This window comes from Argiope bruennichi, chromosome 2 (genome assembly GCF_947563725.1).
Source record: "Argiope bruennichi chromosome 2, qqArgBrue1.1, whole genome shotgun sequence".
NCBI classification, from domain to species: Eukaryota; Metazoa; Arthropoda; class Arachnida; order Araneae; family Araneidae; genus Argiope; species Argiope bruennichi.
The window spans coordinates 72,554,298-72,571,562 of record NC_079152.1 but is presented as its reverse complement, the minus strand read 5'-3'; the positions used below and the strand labels follow the sequence as shown (position 1 = coordinate 72,571,562).

The window sequence follows — 17,265 nt, the reverse complement described above, 5'->3', positions numbered from 1 at the left end:
TGTGTCTATGTTTGTAGAAACTATTTATTCTAGCACCTATTTTGGTGATATTTAAATTTTTTAATTAAATAAAAAAAATTGATTTATATACATTTTTAATATTTGTACAGTTGATCAAAAACCATTTACAAACAATAAACAGTATATTTTTGAAGACAAAAATGTCTATATTTAATGAATTAAAATATAATTTTTTTATTAAATGATAGGTCTGGAAATGTTATGAACTATCAGATAGAAAACTAATCACTGAAAGCTAATAAACATTTTATATGGAGTTAAAAAAAGGCTTTATTAACACAAGCTCTGGTTTAAAGATAATAGCCAGTAAATGATTGAATCACACGGGATTTTCACTGATATGTCCAGTTTCACTGTTATTTACTTCTGGTGCTGGTGGGACAGTTTTTTCTTCACTTTTCTTCAGCTCTTCGCGGAATGCTAATAAACCCAGTTGAGCATGAGAAGCTTCACTTAAAGCTCTAGATCTCAAACAAGCTCTTTGTTGGTCCACAGATAAGATTTCAGGATCGCATTTCTTTTCGTGCCATAGGTGGAAGATACCTGGATCCGTTGATCGTATAACCATCAGCTTACTGCGAACATACTTCCTGTACAACATGACGTCCTCTCCACCCCAGCCTACTATTTCCTCATCAAACCCCTTTACCTTTAAAAAGTCACTTCTGTACTGACAAGTCATTCCATATCCGAAATCCCTCCAAAAACCAGTATCACGTGAAATCAGCAGCTGCTCTGCCTCACTTGGAATTTCTTTTCCTTGTAAAGAATAAACAATGGAAGGATTGAAGAGACTGAAGACTATAGGATAGTACACTTTTTTGCCTGGTTCTGTATTCAAACGACATCGTTCCAGGAATTTGGTGGAAAATATGACATCCACATCACACATAAAAAGCAAAACGTCTCCTTTAGTCCAGTGTTGGACACCAACTTGGAGGCCTTTACCTCTGGAAAACGTATCATTCAGAGTCAAAAGTTTAAAATTCCGAAATTTTGTGTCCTTTGAAATTTTGGTCAGTATTTGTTGTACGTCTAGTAGACCTTCCGAACCGAAGTATACCACAGTTAAAAACACACGCTTATCGTGTTTTATGCCAACTTTCACAAATTTATCCATGAAGTTCCGGAATTTGTCTATTCTTCCTGAAAGAGGCAATATGATGTTGATAAGACGTTTTGCTGTCCTTTCTGATTTATCATTTACCAGCTGAATGGGAGCGAAAGGCCTTATAAGTGTTAACGTTTTGTATGTCCTGGATGCGTTTCTCTCTCTGAAATACAAAGAATATTGAGTTCCGGTGGTTGGATCATTTCTGAAGACACCTTCCACAAAGTCATCCACAGCATATCGAAACTTGCCTTGTCTGTCTTTATTCATAATTTCTAATGCTCTCACAAAAACTTCTAGAAGGTCCTTTCTTCTATACCCAATGGGTTTCTCAACAACCCTCTTACCAAGACTCAGATCAACTGGGTAAACTCGGCTAAAAGTAAAATGAGAGAAAGGTATGACTTCATATTCATTGTTCAGTTGAACGCCATGCTTTAACTCAGCGGATGATATTTGCTTTTCAATGTATTCACTGCATTCTTCGACTCCAAGAAGATTATGAGAGGCAACGCTTTTCACTGGAATGGGCTGAATATCCTCGCTGAGTTTCTCAAATGTCTCCAACTTCTTTTTGAGTTCAGTAATTTCGTTTTGCAATCTCTGGATTTCTATTTTTTGTTCATCATCTTTCCTCCTGGCGGCATCACTCTCATCTTCGCTGTTACTCATCTGATACATCGCGATGCCAGTGTCTGGAGACATAGGTCCCGATGCGGAACTCTCTACTCGTAGTTCTTCGTCTAGTCTGAGTCCGCATCGTCCAATCAATATAACGGATACGACAGAGATTGAGAAGAGTATAATCGCAATTCTACTAGCCAGTCTCATTCTTTTCCAGTATTTGGTGTATCCGCTTCCATCACTGAGAACAGTCATTGAAATAACTTGTTGGGAAACTTCTCATTTTATGACATGCCTTTTATTTTCATTTACCTGTGAAAGAAAGGAAAATATTTTGATTATAATTCTAATCTAAAATGGTAATATTGATGCATATAAAAGAAAAAATCAATAGAAATTATAAAATCATTTCTTTTTACTTGTATTCGAATTTACTGATTTGACACCTTCGAATTTTAATAAGACGCAAATGTATGCAAACTTCTCTGGACCAATAAATTTTACTGATTGCTTGCTCTTAACATTTTTATATCAAAACTTTTACGAAAGAACGAAAGAATAAAAGAAACCATTCGGAAATATTTTACTAACACTGAAAGATGTAAATTGCATAAGTAATAAAGATAAATTTTCATTTCTATAATTTTAAAGGAAAAAAAATAACTCTGTTAGAATTATGATCAATCAATATTTATTAGTACAACATTGAAACATTATTTGTTATTTAGCAAAAAGAGTAAAATTAAATTTCTAAAAATATTTTTATAATGATGCTAAATATTTCTAAAAATGTTCTTATAATGAAGCCAAACACTTCTAAAAATGTTCTTACAATAATATTCATTAGAAGCCTTAGAGAATAATCCAACCTAAATAATGCCACATTTCATCAGGAAAATTCATATTTAATAAAGCATTAATTTGATTAAATATGAAATAAGAATGGAAAATTATTCTTTTTATTCTTAACGATGCTATAAAAGAAAATTGTTGAACGAGATATTGAGCAACAAACCATTGCATATAGATATACTAATCAGCGTTAATTAAATGGCAAAATCCTTAAGTATTACTTTGAACTGAAAATGAATCAGAAAATAATAATAATAAAATTAAAAACGAAACGAAATTTGATACTGAAAATCCTTTTGGTGTTCGCAGGTTACGTAAAATGTTAGAACAAAAGAGCATGGAAAGTAGTACATTTTTTTTTTTTTTGTGAATATTTGTACTGTTTAGGAAAAATGAATTTATGTTAATCTTGTGAGTCAGATGTAGTTACAAAAAAGTTTACAGTACTATTTTAATTAACAGTCTATAATTTCCGAAATACCTATAAAAATTTATTTTTACACCATTTTACATATTTTATTCGAAAATTTATTATATTTCATTTATAACAATTTTTTCGAATATAAAAAAAACATTCACCAAAGGAATTTTTTTAATGTTTTGAAATCTGATGAATAGAATAGAAATACCTTTTCATATTTTTCAGTTTCCCCCCCCCCTTGATTTTCCTGCTTTAAAAATTGAAAAAATAGAAGGAAATTCGAGTTAAAGAAAAACGCGATGAGCAGATTTTATAATAATGAAAAAATTTTGCATAAAAATTATCCTTATGATTTAGAAATTAAAAAGTTTCAATTGGCGTCTCACTCTTTTAGTTCATTCTAAAAGAAAATATGCTTTTCAGATCAAATATCACTTGGAAGGCGGGAAAAAATGATGTAATGAAAATTTTATTTCGCATGACGGTTGTTTGAATTTCAAAAGAAACAAAAGAAAATTTATATAAATGCGAAAAAAAAAAACCCGCAATCTATTTTTATTATAAATTTTGAAAACTAAACATCAGAAAACTGAAAACATTGATTTCTGTCCAATTTTTTTACTGCCGATAAATACTGAGATATGATTTCAAAATGTAAAAAAATGATTTTTATACAGATACAGAAATTATTATTAACATAATTTTTTTTAAAAATGCCCTGAACATCGAAAAAATTATGAAAATAATTTGCAGCAATATTTTATATTTATCGTTTGTTACTTTGTTTTCTATTTCTATGCATAACACTGCTTGCCATTCAAACAAAAGCAAGGTTTCCCAGAAGAAAATATTCAAACATCGCATAAAAGCGTGAATTGCATTTTTTCTATAAATACAAACAAATAAAATATTTTTCATCATTTTAAGTTTGTCTTGCATTTTGAAAACCTCAATCAAAAATAAAATAAAGTTTTAAAAAATCGACAGAAGTAAAATTTTTTGACAGCATAACTCCTTATCATGACAAGTAGAAATAGTATATTTTAACTTGGAAAGAAATAAGAAATGAAAAACGTAAAATTGCTGTCTCTTTTTTCATTCAAAGCTGTCAATGTGAATTTGCATTTCATGACAGACGCTCCTAGGAGAAAGAAGAAGAAGAAGAACGCAATCAAAACTCACTTTTATATGAATATTAATCGATAAAAATAAAGAAGAAATTTATGGAAGCTCAAGCAGGGAAGGAATTACATTACAGTAATTACGTTTTGAAAGTTTTATGTATATCTTTCTAAAGAAAAGTAGAGATGAAAATTTTTTTAAATGTTCCACGCAGAGAAAAAGAAGTGAAATATAGGGGAAAAAAGAATTTAGTTAAGTGCATTTATACAGGGTTTGTTAACTACAGATTTATAGATTCTGAGAGGTAAAAGATAAGTAAAGTTTAGTTATATAAACGTCCATTTTTAAAGCTATTTTGGGATGGGCCTCGTAATTTTGAACAGCTGTCAGATAACAAGGACGACACCTGATATTGCACCCCCTCTCCAGACTTCCACACCATACCAAGGCGGATTTAGCGTGCATCAAACCTGTTTACGATAGTTCATCAGTGGAATCAGCCTGAAGTCCTGCTCTTCCCAAGCTGAGACCTTACTGCCAGGCCATTCCAGCCCTCGAGAGATAAATAAAATTGACAGAAAATATGATCATAACAGTGACATATTTATTTATTTCATATTCGGATGACACGTAAGGAAATTATTCCACACATTAGTTTAAAGGTTATATTTATCGAAAAATTATATTAGTCAAAGCTCAAGAGTATAAGAACTTAATATATAGGAATATTTTTTTTTTGGGGGGGGAGGTGATAATGCGGGCTTTTCCTTTATACATAAACTTGGAGAAAAAAATTTGCTATTTTTAATATGAATTTTCCAGTTTAAAGATATAAAACTTTTTTTTCACCATCTGGGTATTGTATAAAAAATGCTAATTTCTATTAATTGTTGTTCTATTAATATTAAAAATTGCATGAAGTTGCAATTAAGTAAAACTAAAAACAGTATTTTGAGATAATTTCATTCCCTTTGTTACAAGGCTACAAGCAGCACACGTTTAATGAGCGTGTCGTAACTACGTGTGATAAACCTTGTCATGCTACATGTAGAATGTCTGATGATAAGATCTTGTTTTCATAATAAAAGATTCAAAGCGCAATCTCGCAGAGGAACCGCCCCATAAGAGAGTCTGGTAAACTTTCAATAAGCGGATCAAATGTCATCCAGCATGGAAGTTTGGAGAACGAATACTAGCTTAAACAGCGTCCTTGTCAACTGTTCAAGATTCAGCAAAATAGGTTTTTGCTTCTAAAGTATCTGATCAATTGTTGACTTCTAATCTTACTAGCCTCCATAGAATGGTAATTGGTTTGAATTTCGAGAAATAAGTACTTGTATAAATTTCTTAGCATTCATTATTAACTTCACAGAAATTTACAGAAAAGGAATTCGGAATATTGGATGTTTTTCACATTGATTTTAATTGTCCTTATGTCACTGAAAACCATCGTTGAAATGTAAAATTTGAGAAACAGTTATTTAAAACACACACACACACACTATAATAAAAATAAATAAATAATTGCTTTCCCCCCCCCCCCAATTTTTATTATCTACTGTAAACAATTTTTTTTTTTTTGGTTGAACAGAATTCTTTAAATTCAAGCAAAATGAACACACTTTGGTACAGTTATGAAAAAGTTAATAATTAAATCAAAATCCATTCCTGTTCTTTTGCGATAATTAATTGGAAAATTGACATTATCCATAAGAAATGCTTGGAACCAAGTCTTAACATATGCGATTACATTCGGATTAATTTTTTTGAAAAATGTATTAAAATATTTATACAACTGAATTTTTGGTTAAAATAGGTTGAAAACACAATTATAAAACAAAAATATATCAATTAAAAATCAAAGGTGATTTTAAAATTAGAAGAAATATTAATTTTTACATTGAAAATTGGTAAAAAGTGAAAATATTTTAGTTTAGACGCTTATCAAATGATTCGTTCTGCACTTTTCATGTGAGAAATATATTACTTAGTTTATGAGCTGAAATAATCTGTATTTCCGTCTAATCGTTAAATACTGGGGTCTGGCTGATAAATAATATGAAATATTAAATTATTTTTCGCATTATGGTACTTTCAAGCAAACTATAATTTGTTTTAAAAAATCAATACACTACTTATTTTATTGTTTGTTTCTTATGGCACTTGCCACTGACAAGCCCGCTGTTACGAAGACAGCGATTTAAGCCTGAGGGGGAACGTATCTTATTTTTTATAGCAGCGCCAACTAGGGCCAAGAGTACGACTTTGCCACTCAGGCATCACTCATTCGCTTGCACAACCCCTTTTTACAGGAGGGCACATTCACACATCTCACAAATAGAACAACCATGCCCAAAACCGGGACTCGAACCCGGGACGCCCAGATCACGGGGAAGACGCGCTACCCCTATGCCAGGACGCCGGCACTTATTTTAGAATATATTCCAGTACAATAACAGAATAACATTTTAATTCATGTGATCAGCAATAGGAATATTTTGCCACAACTGGAATTAGAAAAATAGCAATTAATCATGTGAAATAGCAATATGTAAATTATGAAGATAAAAATAGAATTATTGTCGCTTCCCACAAAACGAGAATAGAAAAAAAAATTCAAACTGTTTTGCCAATAAATAAATAATAATTAAAAAAAACACCTCGATTTTTATATTAAAAAAATATTTTTGAACGAATTTACCTATCTTAATCTATATTTCAAGCATAGCCGCACATTTAAAAGTACCATTGTTTATTAAAAACAAAAGGCATAATAATGCTGAAAAATCATCGAAAATCATCATTAATCATAAAAATCATCATTTTGTAAGATTAACTATATAATCATTTAGTTGTTCGTTTTGTAATATATGTATAATGCATTTTACACTGGGCACAAAGAATTACGTTTTTAATGAAAAAAAAAGGTAAGTTAATATAATCCATAAGACAGTGATTTGCATTCGAGAAAAGGAGTAAAAAAAAATTGTTCTTGGGACGAAAAGGGCGAGAAATTGTTCTTGGAGCGACGAATGCCATATGCAGATTTTTCTGATTTATAAATAGAAATGATTTTGCATATTCTTCAACTTTTTAGTTTTGTCCTTTCATTATTAAACATTTCATAATAAAAAGAAAGCTAAAGTTTGCATCGAATAAAATTTTTATAATAACGGTAAATCTTTACTATGAAAAATACAAAAGTATTTTTATGACTTATGAGGGGAAAAAAAAAAAAAAAAAAAAAAGAGAATAGTTTGATGTCTTTCTTTTTTGTGCATAACTGTCAAAGCGAATTCTCTTTTCTTGTCAAATGTTTCAACGTATAAATTGAAAAAAAAAATTATGCACCGAAAACTTTCTTTTATATGAATATGAATCTTCAGAAAATGGTAGAAGAAAGAAAAAAAAAAAATCTTTAAAAGAGCGAAAAGAAAAAGCGCGCTTTTATGTATTGAATATTTCGAATATATCCTTCTGAAGACGACTAGGAGAAAAAAGTTCGAGTATGCTGCATGTCTGGAAAAAAATAATGAAAAGGAAAGAAAAAAAATAAAGAGCAAAATCTAGATAAATGTGTTTACGCAGCTGATGTTCAACGCAGATGTATCGATTTGGAGATGCAAAACACAAATAAAAATTATAAAAAAATATCGTCCCAAGTATGATCGATGATTCAAAAGCGTCAACCCAGGGAGAAACACTTACGGAAATGGTACATTTGAATAAAATATCGTTTATGCTCCACGCGCTCGTTTAAAGATGAAATTTATCGAAAAATTCAATCGCGCACAGGCTGGTTCAAGTATATTAGAATATCGTACAAAAAAAAATCGTTTTTTCGATAATGGTGATTTTTTTAACGAGCTTTTAAAGAAAGTATAGTTCATTTTTTATCACGAATTTTCAAGATTAATGGTACAGAACAGCTTTTATTTTTGAGACATTATGCAAAAGCATTTTTTTGAACTTAAGTATTTAATTTATATTGATGAAAGTAGAATTTTTCTGACACTAGAGGGCGTTTAACAAACTATTCCTTCAAGCAAATACCTTAGTAAATGTATAACTTAAAACTTCAAACAGAAAAATTTTACTTCGAAATCTAACTTCTTAAAATGTGATTCGTGACTATGCAATTTGAGGCAAAAAGTTAAAATTAAAAATTAAATAACATTTTAGGTATTTGAATATCTTAAAATAGTAAGTTCCATTTGAAGTCAGTTGTAGGGATGCCTTACCCACAAAATAAGAGTAATAATAATTCAACTCAAGAAACAGTTTCATCTACGAAAATTGAACTTTTTATAGCTAAGAATTTAACAGTTTGGTATGCTCAGGAGTTCATTTTTTGTGTGTGTGTGCCAAATGAATGTATTTTGTGCTGCTTTCAAGCAACAAACTGTGTACAGTAATGCTTCAAATAACCAGACTTCTATAAATCGAGCCATTTCCAGAAAATTGAGCCATGTTTTTCATTTTTTAATAATACAAAAAAAAAAAAAAAGCTGAAAGTACAGAGTTCTGCACCTGAACCAATTTTCACAATGCGATGATTTTATAAAGTAGTTGCTGAAAGGCGATCTCATACAATTCAAGGAATTAGAGAGAAAAAATAAAATCATTGTTCCATTCTTAAGCCCTTTAATAGTAAGGTGAGTATTTAATAGTAAGAGGAGTAAATTTCATGAATTTTGATGAAAAATGAAAGTGTAAAATTTTTGGAATGCTACGAATAATTAACCGGGAAAAGGTATTCTACTAAAAACATCATTAAAGAATCACTAGGAAAAATTTGAAAGAGAAAGTAAAGACCAGAATCATTCGGTGACAACTCTTGTAAAAAATTTGAGAATTTATAAAACAGTATGTTAAAATCTTATCACAACAGTATGTTAAAATCTTATCACTTATATTTTCAAATCCTTGAAAAAGAAAAAGATTTAAAGTTTAGTTTCTATTAACCGAATTTATTATATGATCTCAATACATTCGTATTACACTTATTCACTTTGATTCATATAATCGAGTTGTTATCCCAATAAGAAATATTCATATAACAGAAAATTTTCAGCATTATAGAAATGATGCAATTAAAAAAGAAATTGCTGGTATGAAAAATTATCCATGTATGATTTCAAAATTCCCAAAAATGAAAAGGGGGGGGGATTCGGGGAAAAAATCCATTAACAATTGAGAAATTTCATTAACAAATTAAAACATGCTGTTAAAGAAAATAATTAGTTTTAAATTAAGCAGATTTTACCGATTAAAATTGGATTAGTTAAAAACAAAGTTTCCGTTGAAGAACAGTAATTTACCAATAAAGAAGATTTCATAAATAATGAAACTTTTAATGTTGAATATACGTGGGAATAAACAATGCAAGTTGAATATTTTCCTGTCTGAAGTGCTTTTATCTTCAATACAGGGTTACTTATCAAACACAAATAACTAAAAATAAATTTGTCTGCGTAGTCATAGCACTTTCTAACGTAATAACTATTCATATTTTCATTAAAACATTTTATAAAAACTCATTATTACGTTAAATTATTCTTAAATTTATACGTTCACAATGACAATGTCTTGAAATTTTATATATACCAACAACAATTATATATACCAGTAATCATTTGGCAAAAATTAATTTTTTGGTAAAATGAATTTTTACCAAATGAATACTTTTTCAAAAATTACATGGTACAAATTGATCCTTATTTACATCATTATTTTTAATTATTTATTTACTGGAAACGTTCAAAACTGAATTTTTCATTATTATCGGCATTTCTATCATTCATATAAAACTTTCCATCATTTTATTGAAAAAAAAAAATGTACAGTTTAAAATTATGTTACAACTTTTGAGGATCCTTTTACTTAAAAGTCAAAAATAAGAATGAATTTCACTAAAAATGAAATTGTTATAATCCTGTGCCAATATAAAACTTTTTTGTAAATGAATTTAAAAAAAAAATATTTTGAAAAAGAATTTGACTTATTCATAGTTTTTTCAACGCCCATATATCTGTGACTAATTAGAACGAAAAGCGAGAATGGATCTAGCGGCTTCCTTTAGAATTCGAACGGTCATAAAGAGAGAGAGATAAACCTTTTTGAATAGAGCCTCAAATGATCATTAACACTTTCAACTGTGAAACTTCTGCGTACAATAGCAGACGATAATCTAGAGCGAGATATCTGTGTTCCATCACAGTCTCGGAAACCAGATGCGGGATGATTAGAAACACAATGGGGAGGTGCCCTGAAAGGGACACTGAGAAGTCTCGGTGCAAATGATAATGGAGTCAGTTGCTGCTAACCGCAACTTTGCGGTTACCACCAAACTTTTATCATTAATTTTGTCGCTTCATTTAGAACATTGAAAGAAAGAATGGTGGAATAGGTAGCAAATTTAGTAAAAGGCTCATCGCTACCAAAGTTATTCTAGCGTTACAAATGTTGCTCGTGCTTTTCATGTGTTTAAAAAGAATGTGATTTTGAGTCAAAGGCAGAAAAGCAATTGTTTTTTTTAATGTAGTTATTTAAAATCTCCATGTAAAATATCTTTCTTTTTCTTTTGACAAATTCCGCTGCTTTGAAAAGAAAATAAATTTTATATTATTTTCTTACTATTATTATAATTGCGATCGGAATAAAAGTGTATTAAGCTAATTGCTTGCAGCCAGTAGACTGCTTAGGAGTTTTTCTAGCCATATCCGAAACTACCTATCCATGGGATAGAGCTCAAAACTTGAATTTGCTGCAGGAAACAATTTTTCATTGGGACACAATACTTAATGATATCTTTACGACTATGTGCTGCATTCAGAACAACGGATGGCATTTTAGAAATACAATGCAGTACCTCATACCAATAAATCATTATTGATATTGTTATGCAAATTTTAAATTAATTCAGATTTGTTGATGTGACCATTTGTCTGCAATGGAGCATTTTAAGAGGCAAGACTCTTTGAATCATCTTTTTTGAAATAATTCTTGTAGCTTCTGGTTATTTGGGGCACAAGATGATCCATTCTAAGTTTGGAGCCACTTTTTGTAATTTTTCCACATCGGTTTGCAATTTTTCCATATCGTTTATTCAAGATGAAGCCATTTTGCTGCTTTAGATACACTTTTAAAAATATCAACATTTTTGGAATTCAAAAATGGGCTTGGATAAATCAGTCCCATTTGTCATAATTGCTGCAGATTCAATGTTCTTTTAAATAAGCACAATATACTTTATATCTCTCTTATTTCTAAAATTATTTGAGTTCAAATACTTCAGAACACTGGAATCCTTGGGTTCTCTTTCAAAGATAAAGAAACTTCTCTACCCCTTCAAAAACATTAACATAGCAAGTGTTCTTAAGAAGTTGATACATAAAAGAGGACCCTGCTTAATTGATGCAAATATATGCTTGGACTTGCTTTGAAGGTTCTCAAAAATCCTTCCTGTCTCCAAAACCATCTGGGCGATCTTATATAACGTCTCTTCTGATACTCCCCCTCTGCCGGTATCCAATCCTCCTCCTCTTTGCGGATATTCAATCAATCTTACTTAACGAAAAAAGGACGACATTTTTGAAGTATATCAAAACGTTTTGAACAACGGTAGTAGTTTCGTTGAACGGGCGTTTGTGGTCTTTCAGTTTTGTTAAAGTTATATCCATAAACATGCAGATCATAAAAATAATTACGTTAGGCTGACATAGAAAATGGGAGGTGACCCACATTAATATGACTCGATTGTTTATTATTTTCTAATTCTTGAAGCACCTCAGGCTGATACTGCTATTTTTACTTTCTGTACTATAATCATTTAGAACCATCAAGCATAAGTTTTAATACCGTGTTTTTTTAATAAAAATTAAAATAACAGAAGGGTTCCGAATGATACGACAAATTCAGGAAAACAGTTCGAGAAGCGAGGGCAAAATACAATACAACATCAAGAAAAACCATTCGGTTCCAACAGAGTTTCGAAATCGGAGACTCCGAAACATAGAACATAAAATTTCCTTATTATTTTTCCTTCTAAATTTTTAAAATTAAAAGAAAACATATATCTTTTTAATTTGAAAGAAGCCCGATTAATACTTAAAGGCATAAATATTTCTAAGATTCTTTCTTTAATAATTACATTGAAATTAGTGACAAAAACATGGAAAACGAAAAGTTAAATATCTGTCTTTAAAAAACCTAGACTTATAGGTTTTATATAGACTTTATAGCCAAACAATCGAAACTATATTTATTATATGAAGATATTTTAGCCGAAGGAAATAAAAACTTAAATATCAGGCATCATGTAATAAAGCTTTTAAAGATATAAAAGGGACATATTTAAAATAAAATATCTCTCCGTCCTTCCTTTACCAAAAACATACGAAAATGGAATCTAAGAAAATATTATAAGATAAATAAATATATAAAATAAAAGTAAACAAAGTTTGAAGATAATTTTGAAAAGTCGTCGATTCGTGATAGTTAAAAAAAAAAGACGACAAAAATATTAATATAAATTTTGTTTAATAAATATCATTTAACAGGGTGCGATGGCCTAGTGATAACTACATCGGCTCCCTAACTACATGAATCCAGGCTCGAAGTTCGATACCGAAGAACTACCTTGTAAGCAAGTATGGCACGTGCTAAAGCTGTAAGGCTAAAAGACTTCATGTTGCTTTGGGTGAAAGCTTCGAGAAATGGTCGCCAGTCTAGATATCGTCATCTGACTACACTTCGAAATTGCTATGCCCTTTCCAAAAACAACTCTAACGTTATTTTAAAATGGGAATTTCAAATAACTGAACCCAGCTCCTTTTAATTATAAAGTATAAAAACATCCTTTTTTTAAATTTATGGAACATAAATATAATTAGTTATTTGTTTCAAGTTATTCTTGCTTTTGTCCTTTTTTACAATCTATAGACTGTGGTATTGTAACCTTCATTTACCGCCATCACTTGATCCTATTCATATTTTGCTGTATTAACAAGAAAAACAATACCATCAAGGACATATCAATTGAAATCCCTCGCTTCAAAATTATACTCGAATAATTATTATTTTCTGAGAAGCTTTTCCCATTCTATTATTACTTGCAAATTATCTCATTTGTTTAAATGCATATTCAACAATACTTAAGAGACGAACGTGAAAACGTGCTTCCCCAGAACTGAAATCTCACAACGAGGACCCTCTCCAAAGGCAGGGAAATTCTAAAGTTTCAAATGTTCTATCTTGACGATCATCATAATGGCGTCACGTGTCCAATTAACAATTGAAATTTCCGTTTAATGGAATAATTACGGTTTGTCATGCAGCAGCGCACTCTGCCCGTCATAAAGGCACATCTTCTAATTAGGGCGCCACATGGATGGAATCACTTTCCAACCTTCCCAACCCTTTACGGAATAATGATTTGAATTATCAGAAGAGTAAATGAGAGGAGGGATGGAGTGTATCGGTTTAGAGTGCATTTGGATTGAAGTCTTTGATTATGCAGTCTTCACTCGTTAATCACAATTAAAGTTTCAGTTCAAACTGCTACAATGATAGTAGCAATTGCATATACCATTAATACAAAGTATTGTTACAAAGTAAATGAACTATTTCTTTGTTATAAGTGAAATTGGTAAGTGTTGCGAGATGAGAATTTGTATGCAATAGGAAACCAGTGTTTTAAAGTTTCATTTCAATTTTTTGGTCCATTACAATTTTTTTTAGATGAAGAGTTGAATGAATTTTTGTTATTTTAGTAAAGCATAATTATTGATTAAACTAAAATTATTGAATATATATATATATAGTTAAGAATAAGAAAAAAAAATTTTTAGTTTAAAATCTAGAGATCGAAACAAAAATCTTAAAAGCCTAAAAAAACTGATAAATATACTCCCAAATGAGTCGCATTATTAACTGCATAGATTTTAACTTTAATTTATAATGATTATTTAAGGATTTATTTCTTATGAGAGTTTTTAAGGTTTAATTTCTAAATAGAATTAATTTCAACATCTGAAGTTTTAACGATTTTAAATTTGATTTCTAGATGTTTGATAAAAAATACTTTTTTTATTTCATAGTGCATTAATAAAATCAATACTTTTTAAGGAATTGAATTTTTATGAATTTCTTTTTACATTTTAATCTTAAATATCTTTTACAATTCCTTATAATAATTGTTATAAATGTTTGCGATCAATTTTTTTCCTGAGATTTACAACCAAATCAGGGTTCTCATGTAGAATCAAGACTTAACGATTTAACTACACACACACACACACACACACACACACACACACACACACACACACACACACACACACACACACACACACACACAATTTTCATCGTAAATATACAACTTTGCAAAGTTTTAGAACTCTAACACATTTGGAAATAAATAGAAAATTGATTACAAAATTTTTACTTCACAAAGATGGAAAAAGATTACATTAAATTCACATTAAAAGATTTGGAGTCATTAAAGCGTTGGGACATCTCTATGACAATTTAGGAATATTCTTCAAAGCGACAATAGACAATATAGATGGAGACTAGAGTAGCTTTCACACGAGGCCAATTATTGCGCGCAATAGAAGGCCACGTTCCGCCTACCTTCAGGTGACCGCAAAGATCACTTGACACCAATGGGAGAATGGAATATAGTTTCTAATCAGGAAAAGCTTTAGCCATTATTCCATTGCAGTCACGTGATCTTTGAGGTCACTTGAAGGTAGGCGTGGCCTTCTCTTGGAGCGCCATAATTGGCCTCGTGTGAACGCTGCTTAATAAAGCGTCCTAGAAGGAGCAAAGCAAAAGAATTCAAGCTGATATTCAGAGTCCTTCAGAAACAAAATAATAGAAAAATTGCCTTATAAATCCTCGGATATATAAAACACATCCAAAAGTTATGTTAAACCATTACAAAATCCTCTATTATAAGGAATGCTTTGATGGATATTCAAGTCCAGTTAAACAATGATTTTTTTAAAATCAATCTTGAGTGGATTGAAAGAAGAATGCCATGATTTTAAAGCACAGTACAATTTCTGTAACAAATTAGAAATCGTCAAACTTTTAAAGTAATATTAAGATCATATAAATTGTATCAAATTTTGGACCTAGTCTTTTAAAAGGGAGGAATCGAAATGTAATTTTAGTTGTTTTTTTTTCACTACATTATGAAGCTATGAAGCTATATGTTAAACGTTCATAGTGAATTGAATAAGTATCCCAGAAAGAAAAAATTACAGCATTTCCACTGGTTAAGTACAGTAAGCTGAAGACGCAAATAAACGAGAACAGTTCTATTTTTTAGAAATTTGACTAATTTGTAGAAGGATGTGATGCTCAAAGGAAAGGTCTGAACGAATTTCTGCAGTATTTTTCAGGCAGGCAAAATAAATAAATAAAGTTAGTCAATTTTTTGAAAATAAGAAAATAAATATGGTTCAAACGTCATAAGAATTGCAAACAGAAAAGTTAAAACAAAATTTGATTATTCGCAAAAGTTATTTCCGGATATTTTTTTAACAACTATGTGATACACTAAAAAAGTAACGTGAATAGAAAGTATTAAATTCATTCTCACTAGATAAAAAAGAATTGTGTAATATTATCTTTCAAACCATTTTAAACCTCTTTACGGAAATAGAACTCAAAACAGAAGGAAATTGAAATAAAAATTGTCTAAGAAGGGCCTTTTATTTCATATCTTATTATTTGAAGAAAAATCCCACATTCTTCACCTAAATTTAGCCTTATACTATCTTTTTTTGCGAAAGCACAAAGAAAAAAAAATAATAAGATACAATCTCTTATTTGAACCCCGTCTCTCACACGGATTTAAAAACTCTTAAAGGAACAAGCAATTGTTGTTGCCTTTTTGAGAAAAGAAATCTCAAAGCAGATTTTACTTTTAATGATTTCGTTGTTCAAATGCAGCGAAATAATAAGAATCCTTTGTTGGAAAGAAACTGCCCACTTGAGTACATTTCTTTGTAAAGAATTTTTTCTTCAAAGAATTATTTTATTGAGAATATTTCAGAGAATTATTTGAAATTTTGAGTTCAGTATTTGTTTATATGAGTGTAGTTTTTATATATTCATGATGCTAATAGTTTACATTGTGTTGTTTATTAAATGTAAATATCTTTTAAATCTTACAGTCAATGCATTTGAAAATAAAGTTATTAGGAGCCCACTTTAGTTCTTTTTAGAATTAGCTACATGAAAACTAACTTCGAAAGAATCTATACGAATTTAAATCCAAATCAGATGATCAGGACGAACATGAGCTGTCATCTTCAAACTTCTTTGTTATATCAGCAGAAGAATATATGAGAAAGATCTTTATAATAAGCATCTAAGCAGAGTTTAGGAAATATCTTTAAAGGAGGTGAGATTTTGAACACACCACATTCTTGCCTCGAAGCTGAGACTCAACCATCAGGCCACCAAGTCCTAACGTTAAATATGAAATAATGAACAGAAGGAAAACTGTAGTGAAATGATTCATTCAGTAAAAAAAAAAACAAATATTTTAATATTTAAATTGATATTTTCTGTACTGCTACCTGTATGAAAATTGTGAGATTGTTTAGAGACCAGATGGTTCCAGAATCAAAACCCTATTCTACTTAAAACTTTTCAGGGTAAACATCTCACCGAGTGAAATTTGATATTTCTTGTATCAATTTTCTTAATTACTGTACAAAATTATGAATTCCAATCTAAAACAGTTCTCTTACAACTTTAAAAGGTTTTAATTATATTTCACAATTCATGGAATGTTAGAAAAATTAGCTTGATTTAAACTTTATGCTGAAGTTAGGATAGAAAAAATTTAATTCAGCTTATAATATTTCTTTTAGTAATTTGATAATAAGATCAGTAATACTAAGAAAAATCAAAATAATATGCAAAATAAATTGTCAACAAAAATATAAAACTGATAGATTTTTAAGAATTGCATTTTTTTTTTTTTTTTTTTTTTGAAATTGCCAATGGTGGAAATGTTTCTTTTTTTCTTCTTGAATAATTAATTGGTAATAAAATAATATATCTATAAAGAAAGTTTCTGAAAACATATTTT

At 29.9% G+C, this 17,265-nt stretch overlaps 1 protein-coding gene across 2 annotated transcripts in view; it reads right to left on the bottom strand.

Moving 5' to 3' along the window:
• Positions 1 to 250: 250 nt before the first annotated feature.
• LOC129962101 (chondroitin sulfate N-acetylgalactosaminyltransferase 2-like) overlaps positions 251 to 17,265 on the bottom strand; it is an 80,892-nt gene continuing 63,877 nt past the window's right edge. For both annotated transcript variants that reach the window (XM_056075825.1, XM_056075826.1), the window contains exon 2: positions 251 to 2,068. In XM_056075825.1, coding sequence (XP_055931800.1) covers positions 341 to 2,011 — 1,671 coding nt within the window. In that variant the 5' untranslated portion in view covers positions 2,012 to 2,068 and the 3' untranslated portion in view covers positions 251 to 340. The remainder of the gene's footprint in view (positions 2,069 to 17,265) is intronic.